The sequence below is a fragment of the Monopterus albus genome, unplaced genomic scaffold (genome assembly GCF_001952655.1).
Source record: "Monopterus albus unplaced genomic scaffold, M_albus_1.0 scaffold163.1, whole genome shotgun sequence".
Classification (NCBI taxonomy): Eukaryota; Metazoa; Chordata; class Actinopteri; order Synbranchiformes; family Synbranchidae; genus Monopterus; species Monopterus albus.
The window spans coordinates 385,758-399,067 of NW_018128043.1; the positions used below are offsets into that span (position 1 = coordinate 385,758).

At 39.7% G+C, this 13,310-nt stretch overlaps 1 protein-coding gene across 1 annotated transcript in view; it reads left to right on the top strand.

Moving 5' to 3' along the window:
• LOC109968814 (dystrophin-like) overlaps positions 1-13,310 on the top strand; it is a 345,011-nt gene that overhangs the window by 143,395 nt on the left and 188,306 nt on the right. The window contains 6 exon segments of the mRNA XM_020615347.1: positions 2,718-2,879; positions 4,767-4,877; positions 5,195-5,368; positions 5,459-5,614; positions 5,702-5,787; positions 5,789-5,858. Coding sequence (XP_020471003.1) covers positions 2,718-2,879; positions 4,767-4,877; positions 5,195-5,368; positions 5,459-5,614; positions 5,702-5,787; positions 5,789-5,858 — 759 coding nt within the window.

The following is a 13,310-nucleotide window of genomic DNA, read 5'->3' on the forward strand; positions in this document are numbered from 1 at the left end:
TGAGATGACTAAACTGTCTGCACGAGAATAGTGTGTGGGTGTAAGGTCTGATGGTGTTTGCTTCAGATTATCAACATTTATCAACATATGAAATTCTAGGATTGACATTATAATCTGCATTAGCAAATATGTCTACATGTTTATTTTCGTATGCATTGTAATAGTATCATATGCTTTATGATTTATTTGTGTTAACCATTTCACTTGGCTGCAAGAATAAAGGAGACATGTGTAAGGCTGTAAGAGTAGACAGGAAACCACAGAACAGGAAGTAGACCAGGTCTCATAGCAACGCTGGCGCTCTTCCTGAATCTGCAGACAACAACTAACTGTTTATAAAGACATATGTAGGAGGGTAATGTCTAGGTCGAAAGGTCAGGATATGTTGTACTGAGAATTCAAAATCTGCCTGGCGACAAGATCACCAAATGGGGGGTCAGATTAGAACGAGGTCAAGAAACCAACCAAGGAACGAGGATGAAGGACAACCAGGATGACGTCAGATCATTTGCATGACTCTCATCATAAATTCTTTATGCAGAGGAAACTCGTGGTTCCGCCTTCCTGCAGCAGCTTGCACTGACTTCTCTGTGTAATGGGGCTTCAGATAGAGACGGTATCCAGAGCTCTGTATTGCTTGTCTTGAATATTGTTTTCTTCATCAAGATTGTAATAAATATTTTAAAGGTTGTTCTGACTTCGACCCTTCCTCAGAAATGAACATGCAGGACGCTTAGGTCCTTTCACTGTGTAGTGTTGGTAATTCGATTTGAATTGGCAGTCTTGACCAGTATAGAGCCTTCTTACCCCATATATCACTGACACTGTTTTATTCAAGATCCTTCCATCCATCCATTATCTATACTACTTATTGCTGAACAGGGTCACAGGGGGCTGGAACCAATCCCAACTGACATAGCGTGAGAAGCTCTGTACATCCTGGACAGGTCACCAGTATATCACAGGGCTGACACTTAGAAATAGATAACCACTCACTCCTATGGGCAGTTAACCTAAGCTGCATGTCTTTGGACTGTGGGAGGAAGCCGGAGTACCCAGAGAGAACCCACACAGGCACAGGGAGAACATGCTAACTCTGCACAGAAAGGTCCTGGGTCGGCTAGGGCTCAAACATGGAACCTTCTTGCTGTGAGGTGACTCCATGCCCCTATTCGACTTCCTTTACAGCTTAATTAAGAAACTGCAGATGTAATTAAAATCAAAGTTATACATAAAAATCTATTCATTATCTATTGCTACTTTTTATACAGAGAAAAATATTCAGAGTTAGAGTCAAACACTTGCTCAACATCAGAAATGCAGGGGTCCAAACAAATGCTTATTCAGTAGAGTAAGTACATAGCCATTATACCAATGTCCCACTTTAAAACTCATGCCCATACATGCGCAAAAAAAAAAGAAGTTGTATCACATCTCACTCTGCAGTTCTTCAGATGAAAGAGGCATGCTTGCAATTTTAATATGTACTGCTTGTAATGGCTGAAAACCATTAAGACAAAGTGTAGTGTGAGTGCTCTCGCCTTGCTGAAGGCATTGCCAACACAAGGCAGTTAAGCAAACTGTGATCTTCTGGCTATCTTGTTCAATCGCTGCATTTGATTTTAATGCTCAGTGTGCTGCACATTGCTCACACACACATGAATGTGTGTGAGCAATAAGTAACAAGGAAAAACAGAGTTTAATGAGAATATGCATTCATGAGCTGACAGTTGCCAGGAAAATGAAGTACATTGCCACAGGGAAGGTTGTTATCAATGTTTGTTTAAATATTTAATCTCCCTCAACTTCTCATTTCATACATTATGAACTAAGACAGGGTTGCGGGAATGAACAAAAAAATGTTTTACAAGACATCTAGTGGTAACAATAGGAGTGTATGTTTATGAGAGAGAGAGAGAGAGAGAGAGAGTGCGTGTGTGTGACACAAGGGTTAGGCAGACTCAGGGCTATACTTAGTTATTATCCTGGTGTGAGGGATTAATGTGCTTACCTGAAACCAAATTTACATTCACTCTGTCACTCCACACACGCGAGCGTACACATTATGATGCAATTGGTGCGTTTACTAGTTAATCTTGTAGGCGGTCACTTCAGCAGTTGCCAGGGTGCCTGATGCTTCGCTGACAACAGGCATCTTTGTGTCATTAGCAGTGGCCTTAACGCGGTCAGTCACACGGAGATGACATGAGAGAGGAACCCCGGAGGTTGTCCTTCGAGAGGGTACACACAGGGAGAGTGTGTATTTGTGTGGGGGATTGTTTGTGTTCACGGGGGAGTGTGTATTTGTGTGGGGGAATGTTTGAGTGCTTGCTCAGGAGGATTGTGTTTGTTTGTGTGTTTTGTGCTTTAATGCTGTTATTGCTTATTAACTGTATCACTCCATCATTTTTAAGGTCCTCTATTGAAGATGAAACTGGAGCCGATGGTACAGACACTGCTTTGGAATATACTGATTAAACCTTTTGCTGTTAGTGACCGAGCTAACAAGCTTGCAAACTTAAAGTGACAATAAAATGTATGTATTCTTATTCCAAGCATCTCCTGAGGACTCTTTAAAAGATGCATCTTATCTGAATCTCACGAATACTTTATTCAGATTTTCTAAGAAGTTTTTGTTTATTGGAAATTGCTGTCTCCTGTATTTACAGTATAACCTCCTTTGTTAATGAGGTGTGATGTGTTTCCTGTTTCCCCAGGTGGCACTCAGGCAGAAGGAGCTGCAGAAGAGCATCCAGTGGGCCCAGGAGAAGGACAAGACACTGAGGCAGATCCAGGAGTCACTGGCCAGCACGGACCGCCACCTTACTGCTTACCTGAGTGACCACATTGATGCCCAGCAGATACCACAAGAGGCTCAGGTAGTCTCTCTTTGTGTGTAAAAAAATGACTATTAACTTGCTTTTTTAATTGACAAATAAACCTGAAACATTTTAAAAGATTAATAAATAAAATAAGAAAGATCATCAAAAGGTCATAAAAAAATAAGAAATCATAATATTCAGTGGGACTTGCTCACCCTTATTTTGGAGCAACAGCAAATGATTTCTGGGGAAATGGATCTAGTTTTCTACAAACCATACATACTTCTATTTAAACCCCAAAGAACAGAGTTTTTCTTTTGCAGTTCAGTCTGGACATCTGGGCCCATATTGATCAAGCCTCTCAGAGCAGGAAATCACTCCTAACTGGCCAAAAATTCTCAGAATGATGCATTTTTGGTCCTACTTGTAGGAGTAGGAAATCACTCCTGTCTCCACGGAAATGCAGGAGAGCCCCAGAGGTGTTCTAACTGGTTAGGAGCTGCCAAGAGGTGGTGTTCATACAGAGGCAAGCACACAGATTCAATGGGAGCAGAGATTGTTCACTTACAGCAACAGTGATGGTTTGAGTCTGTTGAAACCAATAGTTTTGGCCACTATGATTGAGAACTTGATTGCGTGAGCTTGTCTGCAAGCCCATGAAAATTAAAACATGTAGCACTTCTCTCTCTCCACTGAAACTGCAGTCACTGCATCTTTAGACCACACATTTTATTAATAAAGCAGGTGCAGCAACAGTGATGGTTTGAGTCTGTTGAAACCAATAGTTTTGGCCACTATGATTGAGAACTTGATTGCGTGAGCTTGTCTGCAAGCCCATGAAAATTAAAACATGTAGCACATCTCTGCTGCAGAACTCATAAGACAGAACCAGACTTAACTTCACCTGACTCATCAACTAAAGACACCTTGATCTATCCAGACCAATAAGCCCCATCTGGACCTGCTTTAATGAGACTAGGCCAGACTGTATTCAGATGTAATCACTTGGGTCTAGGTCAGATTTATGTTCAAATAAAAAAGTGCATATATATGAAAATAAAGCTGCTAACATACCACCAGTAATTGCAGAATTTAGTTGGATCACTGTTATGCCTTTGGCCTTGTCAGACTTAATCAATAACATCTGTGTTGACAGGTAGAGAGAGAAGTGAAAATAGATAAAAATAAATTTGCCTGTGTCTGTGTGCAGAAGAAGAAAAGCAAGTGCTTTTTTTCTCTCTATGGCCCTAATTAAGCCTGGAGCTGCTTTGGACAGGGACAGCAGGATCACACATTCATACGTGCTGCGCCTCTAACGTCTACTTCTTCTACATAGTACCTCTCATTTTCTCTCTGACACACTCTCCAGACAAATCACATCATGAAACAAAGGCCTGTGTTTGTGTAGAGAGGATAAAGAGAGAATACATCCATGTATGCTGTAGATCACCAGTGCAAAGGATGACACTGCTCTCTCACTCTCACACACACACACACACACACATGCACACACAGGAGGATGAGAGAGTGATTGGATCAGAGTGGTGTGGATGAGCATCTGTGATTACTGAAGTAGACCAAAGGTGTGAGTGTGTATATGTGTGTGTACATGCTTTAAAAAGCGAGAGACAGAGGGTTACAGGCTGTTACACTTTTCAAATGATTTGTCTTCTCTTTTTGATGCCTGCTGCCCCCTTGTGGTCAGCAGAAGGAGGCACACTGTCAATCCATTTAAACTTTATTACTTTAGTTTCACTTTCCTGGCATTTTATTTACAATTTATTACATTTCTCTACTTTATGAATATTAGGGCTGATTTTAGTTTTAAATAAATAAGATTTTTTCCTGTCCTTTGTGAGGATATTTTGCCTTAAATGATAATTTGCACTTCATCCCTTTTTAATTTGGCATTTACTTAAGCATGTGTCTGTATGTGTGTAACAGAAAATCCAGTCAGAGCTGAGCGACTGTGATGCGACCCTGGAGGACATGAAGAAAAAGAACCAAGACAAAGAGCCAACCCACAGGATCATGGGACAGATCGACCTTACCCAGGTGTTTTTCCATTTTAGTTTATTCACAGCATTCCAATACATTTGTAAAGGAATACAAAAAAAGCACCACATTACACTTTGTCAAAGTCATGGACTTATTTGCATGATTATTGGTGAAGGAGGAGACTTACTGTGTGCAACAGGAAAGAAATCCTCATTAAAGTAAGAAATACAAATTTTGATTTGCCAGGGAGTGAGTAGAAAAGTGCACAAAAGATGTTGTTATGTTGTGTTACCTGCATAGAATATGTGTTTGATGTAGGCCTACTGCATTTTAAAAGCTCATGTGTTCATGTCTCTCTCCTCGCCTTGTCGCAGAAAAGGCTGGCAGACGTATGGACAAAGTTCCGGCTCTTCCAGAAGCCGGCCAACTTTGATGCTCGGCTGGCCGAGTGTGAGCATGTGCTGGCTGGGGTCAAAAATCAGGTGGGGGTGCTGGACATTCGCAGCTTGGAGCAGGACGTGGTGCAGTCGCAGTTGGAGCAGTGCATGGTGGGTAATAGCATGACAGTGACAGATAGGTTGATAACTTGATGTATAGATCATATAATTAAACCTCTGCTGTCTGTTTGTGTGTAACAGAAGTTGTACAAGGTGTTGAGTGACACTAAAGGGGAGGTGGAGACGGTAATAAAAACAGGCCGACAGATCGTCCAGAGGCAGCAGACTGAGAAGCCCAAAGAGCTGGATGAAAGAGTGACCGCCCTTAAACTGTTCTACAACCAGTTAGGATCACAGGTGACAACACACACACATAGGTAAACACATGCATAATCATACAACCATCGGGCTGACTGTATTCATATTATGTGTGTGTATTTTAAGGTAACTGAGAGTAAACTGGAGCTGGAGAAGAGTCTGAAGTTGTCAAGGAAACTGCGTAAGGAGCTGAACGGACTGACGGAGTGGCTGTGAGCTTACCAGGCGCTCCGTTGTGGACGGGATGCCCAATGACCTGGAGGCTGAGGTGGTGTGGGCACAGGTACACTATGATAATGACATAGTAAGACACAAAACTTAAAACTATAAGGTTCTGGAGTCCTAGACTTTTAAAATGCTGACATTGTAATAGAAACCTTCCTAGCATGATTTCAACCCAGCACCATTGTCGCTTTGTCAGAAATCTAAATTAACTTCCCCCTCTGCTAAAAAAAGTATATTTATGTAAGTCAGTGTATACATACAGTAAATTCATAAAAACATATCAATTGATGCCAAACTGATAAACTGTTGTGCTTAAGAAAAGCAAAGCCTTCCATCCCATCAGAAAAATGGAAGGTGATATTTATCCAGTCTTAATACCAAATTAATTGATCTGAATGAGGCAAAACGTTACTAACTTCTGCCATATTACCCACTGTCATTACAGCACAACCGAATTATTGCAATATCCATCATTTTACAAAACAATCCACTGACTGCACAGGACAGCAGTGGGCAGTGGGCACACATATGGATTTAGACTCTGCAGTAATGTGAAAACATAGTAGGGATGCTGATTCAGCATCCCTACTATGTTCTCCAATTATTGTATGGATGCTGATTCAGCATCCATACTATGTTATCCAAGTATTTATTATTGTATGGATGCTGATTCAGCATCCATACTGTTATCCAATTATTTATTATTGTATGAGTGCCGATTCAGCATCCATACCATGTTTTCCTGGTCTTTATTATTATTGTATGGATGCTGATTCAGCATTCATACTATGTTATCCAATTATTTATTGTATGGATGCTGATTCAGCATTCATACTATGTTATCCAATTATTTATTGTATGGATGCTGAATCAGCATCCATACTATGTTATCCTATTATTTACTATTATTGTATGGATGCTGACCCAGCATCCATACCTTGTTTTCCTGGTCTTTATTTATTATTCTTCCGTAGTTTTTTGGCCCTTAACTACTTCAGCATACTTTCAGCTAGAAAAACCATTCAGGTTCAGCTTTTTTGGGACATGTGCGGATCTATTCAGAATTTACTTAAACTTCATACTTCTTAAAGTATTTAGTGTTTTTCAGCTAAATTTTGCCAATTTAAATGAATGGGGAAATTTTACTTCAGCATACTTTCAACTATTTCAGCTGTCAAAATGTTCTTCAAGGACATTCATGCTTCTATTCAGCACTTTTGTAAACTTCATACTTTTGAAATATTTAGCTTTATTTTGAAACTCTGGCTCCATTCAAATGAATGGGAAAATTCTTCAGCAGACTTTCAGCTATTTCAGCTATCAAAATGTTCAACTTTTCAAGGACATTCTTGCTTCTCTTCAGAATTTTTCTAAATCTTATGCTTTTAAATTATTTAGCTTTTTTTTGAAAATCTTGCCCCATTCAACTGAATGGGAAAATTCTACTTCAGCATAATTTCAGTTATCAAAATGTGCAGTTTATCAAGGACATGCATGCTTCTATTCAGAATTTTTCTAAACTTCATACTTTTGAAACATTTTGCTTTATTTTGAAAATCTTGCCCCGTTCAAATGTAAGGGAAAATACTACTTCAGCATACTTTCAGCTGTCAAAATGTTCAACTCTTCAAGGACATTCATGCTTCTATTCAGAAGTTTTCTAAACTTCATACTTTTGAAATATTTAGCTTTATTTTAAAAATCTTGCCCCATTCAAGTGAATGGGGAAATTTTTACTTCAGCATACCTTCAGCTATTAACATGTTCAGCTCTTCAAGGACATTCATGCTTCTATTCAGAATTTTTGTAATCTTCATACTTTTGAAATATTTAACTTTATTTTGAAAATCTTGGCCCATTCAAAAGAATGGGAAATTTTTACTTCATACTTTCAGCTTTTCAGCTATCAAAATGTTCAGCTCTTCAAGGACATTCATGCTTCTATTCAGAACTTTTGTAAACCTCATACTTTTGAAATATTTAGCTTTATTTTGAAAATCTTGCCCCATTCAAATGAATGGTAAAATTCTACCCTCAGAATACGTTCAGCTATTAAAATGTTCAGCTCCTCAAGGACATTCATGGTTTTATGAAACCATGAACCACTTGAAAATCTTGCCGTGTTCAAATGAATGGGAAAATTCTACTTCAGCATACTTTCAGCTGTCAAAATGTTCAACTCTTCATACTTTTAAAATATTTAGCTTTATTTTTAAAATTTTGCCCCATTCAAATGAATGGAAAAATTCTATTTTAACATACTTTCAGCTAGCAAAACCATTCAGGTTACAAAATGTTCAGCATTTTCAGGGCGATCCTTAAGCACTCAGCATCCATACACATTTTCTCTAGTTAGCTTTATTTTTAAAGTTTTCCCTGATTCAAATGAATGGGAAAATTTTACTTCAGCATACCTTCACCTATTTCGGGTATCAAAATGTTCAGCTCTTTAAGGACATTCATGCTTCTATTAACAATTTTTCAAAACATCACACTTTTAAAATATTTATCATTGCAAGATGGCGGACGTGATGGTCGCACGCGCACCTAGAGCTCCTGTGCTTGCCAAGGTTCGATTAAAACCTGAGGTATAAAACAACTGACGGTAAACTTATAGTAGAGGATGAATTTTTGCATTTCCTCTATGTTAAACTAAGGATCTTAAGTCAGGATGAGATTGTCCTGTTGGCAGTCAGTACCTTTGACACTCAGTGGATTGAGGCTTCGTTGAAAACGCTCTTTGAAGTTTGTGTCACTACCCAGCGTAACGTCTTGCATAAGGGAGTGCATAAAGATGTTAATAATGTTAAGGCTTGTCTTAAAGTTTTGAACGAGTGTGGGGAGGACACCCCCAGATTTGTCTCACTATCTAGATGAACTGCCACCTGTGACGTTTACGAATATGAATGTGTGTGGCTTGCTTCGTAAAATGGAGCATCTTCAGGCCGAAATTACTGCGATGAAGCAAGTGGCTCACCTGCAAGTTAAAGCAGGTGACGGTCTGCGGGCTGTTGTAGCAGACACGATCAAGCGTGTCAGTGCGTTGGAAACACGCGCTTTCCGTGGTGGTGTGTTGTCAGATGCAGCGGAGGCCAACCACAGTATCCCTTTGGCAGGTGAGCAGTTGAAGGTGGTGGGTGGCCCCAAAGGGTCCGAGGGTCTGGTGCCGCCTGCAGGGGATAGGGCTACTTTATTGGAACACTCTGGAGAAGTGTCGCCGCCCGGTTCCCCTATGTGGAGCTTGGTGGCTAAAAGGGGGTAACGTCAGCTAAAGAACCCGGCTGGTGTTAGGCCTGCTCCTCGTGTAGGCATAACCCTAGCTGGTCAGGGGAAAACTGGCAAATCTGTTGTGGGTACCAGAGCAGCTGGAACTATCAAAATGATTAAGACCAAGATGGTCAGTGTCTTTGCAACAAAATTCTCACCAGACTTGGAAGCCAAAGTTTTACGTACTTATTTGAAAGAAAAACTTGGGCATGACGTCATGTGTCATAAAATTGTTTCAGGAAACACTAGGTTTGCTTCTTTTAAAGTGTCTGCTGAATGCAATGAAGTGGATGACATGTATAATCCAGAGCTATGGCCCGAGGGTATATTTGTGAGGTGATATTTTGAACCACGTAAATTTGTTGGTGGTGCTCTTGCTGCTCACTCTACCTGAGCAAGGCCCTCTCCTGGAGCAGATGCTAGACTAACAAATTTTTATGGATCTTAAAGTAATCTTATATAACTGCCGTGGCCTTCACTTAGGTCATAATGTGGAGGATACAGTTCGCCGCACTGTGGTTAAAGAGCTGCTGGAACAATGTGAAATCCTATGCTTACAAAAGACTTTTCTTGCCAAGCAGGATTTATGTGGTCTTAACTCCTTGGACGATAATTTCCTCGGCGCTGGAGAGTCAACTACTGACTTTGGGCTCGGTCTCAAGCGTGGACGGATTCCTGGTGGTGTGGCTATCTTGTGGTCCAAGAGGTTGGACCCAGTGGTTACTGTGGTTAGGCTTGATGAGGACTGGTGTATTGCAATACACCTGACTCTGGATAACAAGGAGCTTGTGTTTTTAAACGTCTATGTTCCTTATGAATGTAACCAGAACGAAGAGGAGTACTTGAACAAGCTTGTCAAGATGACCGTGAGACTTGCTTTTATACCTATTTTAACTCAGTCTAATCACAAATATGGAGGTTTGGACTGGTCCTCTCTTTCTCCTGAGGGTCTTGCCAGTTACCATAATCTCACTGATAAGCGGTTACACAATATCACGTTACCTAGAGAGGCTGGTATGTGTAATGATCCTAATTGTACAGATGCTAACCACAAGACAGATATCTCTTCCATGTATCTTATTATTATCCGGGCGCTGTTGGACGTGAGTGTGCCGTTTCACAAAGATAAAGGGAAGCGTAAAACTATGCCTGGCTGGAGCACCTATGTGGCCAAATTTAAGGCTGAAGCCCGGGATGCTACAACTTCCTGGGCTCTTGCCGGTAAACCCAGATCTGGGCCAATATTTGAGCTTAAAAAGCATGCAACTGCGAAATATAAATATGCCATACGGTTTATTGTGAAAAATGAACAAAAGATGAGGTCGGACTCTATGGTGAAAAAACTCATAACGAACAATATGAAATCATTCTGGAAGGACATCAAATACATTAACAACAGTAGATCCTCCGTACCTAATACTATTGATCCTGATAAGATAGCTGAGTTTTGGCGGCGTCATTACTGTGAGTTATTTAATTGTATTCCGAGTGAAACTTTTTTGGTGGGTGGGGTTGACTTTGTTGAATCTTTTAAAACCAATGAAGTTTCCCAAGCAATATGTAATCTGTCTGAAAATAAGGCAACTGGGCTGAACCACATCTCTGTTGAACATCTTAAGTATGCTAGTCTCAGGTTGTCCCCTCTTTTAGCCATTTGCTTCACTGCCTCTGTTATGCACGTGTTTCTGCCTGACTCTTTGATATCAGTAATGTTGGTTCCTATGGTGAAGGATAAAGCAGGGAAGGTGGGCAGCTCGGGTAATTATAGACCTATTGCACTTGTTAATATTCTTTCAAAAGTTGCTGAAGAACTTCTTTTGAATAGGTTTCACAATTTTATTAGCTCTACTGCAAACCAATTTGGGTTTAAAACTAGCCATGGGACTGACATGTGTATATTTGCCCTAAAAGAATTAGTCAGTAAATATAAAAGCAAAAACTCCTCTGTATTCATGTGCTTCTTAGATGCCTCCAAAGCTTTTGACCGAGTGAATCATAGGAAATTATTCCAGAAACTGTGTGATGCCCAAGTACCTAAATATATAGTGAGATGTTTGTCATACTGGTATGCCCACCAGACTATGTCTGTTAGATGGGATAACTGTATATCTGCGCCTTTTCAGACCGGTAACGGTGTAAGACAAGGTAGTCTGCTTTCCCCAATTTTGTTTAATTTTTACATGAATGATCTGTCTAAAGAACTAAATATGTGCAGAACGGGATGTATAGTCGGTGACAAAGTTGTGAATCATTTAATGTATGCAGACGACCTTGTGATTTTTAGTGCCAGCTCAGCAGGTCTTCAGCAGTTCTTGAACGTGTGCTCAATGTTTGGGGAACGTCACAATGTTAAGTGTAATGCTGTTAAAAGTGTCATTATGATATGCCGTACAAACGAGGACAGGTCCCTTGTATTTCCTTCTTTTAAGTTATCTGATAATATTTTAACTGTGTGCAGTGAAGTTAAGTATTTGGGTCATGTCAATAATGATTGTTTGTCTGATGACGGGGATATATATCGGTATGTTGTATGTACAAGCTAATGTACTGGCACGGAAATTTGGTGCATGCTCGGTGGGAGTAAAACTGGCTTTGTTTAAAGCTTATTGTACTTCCTTGTACACTGCCCATCTGTGGTGTAATTATAAAAAGGGCAGTCTTCGGAAACTGTCAGTAGTTTACAATGATGCCCTAAGGATATTATTGAAAAAGCCTAGATGGACGAGTGCTAGCGAATTGTTTGTGTCATCTCGAATTAGTACATTTTTTGCTGTTTTAAGAAACCTGATGTTTAAATTTATTTGTCGCTTGAATGGTTCAAAAAATCATATCATTTTATTGTTGACTAATGTTGCACACAGTGACATGCGTTTTACTTCTGTTCTCTGGAAACACTGGTATGCCTGTCTTTTAAAGGGGCAATAGTTTTGTGGGTGTTCTTTTGTTCTCGTTCTTATGTATTTTCTGTTTTTATTGTTTCGTTTTAAACTGTTCTTTTATTGCTTTTATTTGTTTTGAACCTGGACCTTGAGTTTGTAATAAATTGGCCAGCTCAGCAGGTCTTCAGCAGTTCTTGAACGTGTGCTCAATGTTTGGGGAACGTCACAATGTTAAGTGTAATGCTGTTAAAAGTGTCATTATGATATGCCGTACAAACGAGGACAGGTCCCTTGTATTTCCTTCTTTTAAGTTATCTGATAATATTTTAACTGTGTGCAGTGAAGTTAAGTATTTGGGTCATGTCAATAATGATTGTTTGTCTGATGACGGGGATATATATCGGTATGTTGTATGTACAAGCTAATGTACTGGCACGGAAATTTGGTGCATGCTCGGTGGGAGTAAAACTGGCTTTGTTTAAAGCTTATTGTACTTCCTTGTACACTGCCCATCTGTGGTGTAATTATAAAAAGGGCAGTCTTCGGAAACTGTCAGTAGTTTACAATGATGCCCTAAGGATATTATTGAAAAAGCCTAGATGGACGAGTGCTAGCGAATTGTTTGTGTCATCTCGAATTAGTACATTTTTTGCTGTTTTAAGAAACCTGATGTTTAAATTTATTTGTCGCTTGAATGGTTCAAAAAATCATATCATTTTATTGTTGACTAATGTTGCACACAGTGACATGCGTTTTACTTCTGTTCTCTGGAAACACTGGTATGCCTGTCTTTTAAAGGGGCAATAGTTTTGTGGGTGTTCTTTTGTTCTCGTTCTTATGTATTTTCTGTTTTTATTGTTTCGTTTTAAACTGTTCTTTTATTGCTTTTATTTGTTTTGAACCTGGACCTTGAGTTTGTAATAAATTGTCATTCATTCATTTAGCTTTATTCTGAAAATTTTGAAAAGTTTGCCCCCTTCAAATGAATGGGGAAATTCTACTTAAGCATACTTTCAGGTATTTCAGGTATCAAAATGTTCAAGTCTCCCAGGACATTCATGCTTCGACTCAGAATTTTTCTACACTTCACACTTCTGATATATTTAGCTTTATTTTGAAAATTTCCCCCATTCAAATTAATGGGAAAATTGTACTTCAGCATACTTTCAGGTAGATATGCCTTTCAGGTGTCAAAATGTTCAGCATTTTCAGGGCGATCCTTCCGCACATAGCATCCACACGTATTTTCTACAGGAAATGCATTTCTCTAGTTGTGTGGATGATGTAAAGCAGTGGTCCCCAACCTTTTTATCACTGCGGACCGGTCAACGCTTGACGATTTTACCGTGGCCCGGGGGGGGGGG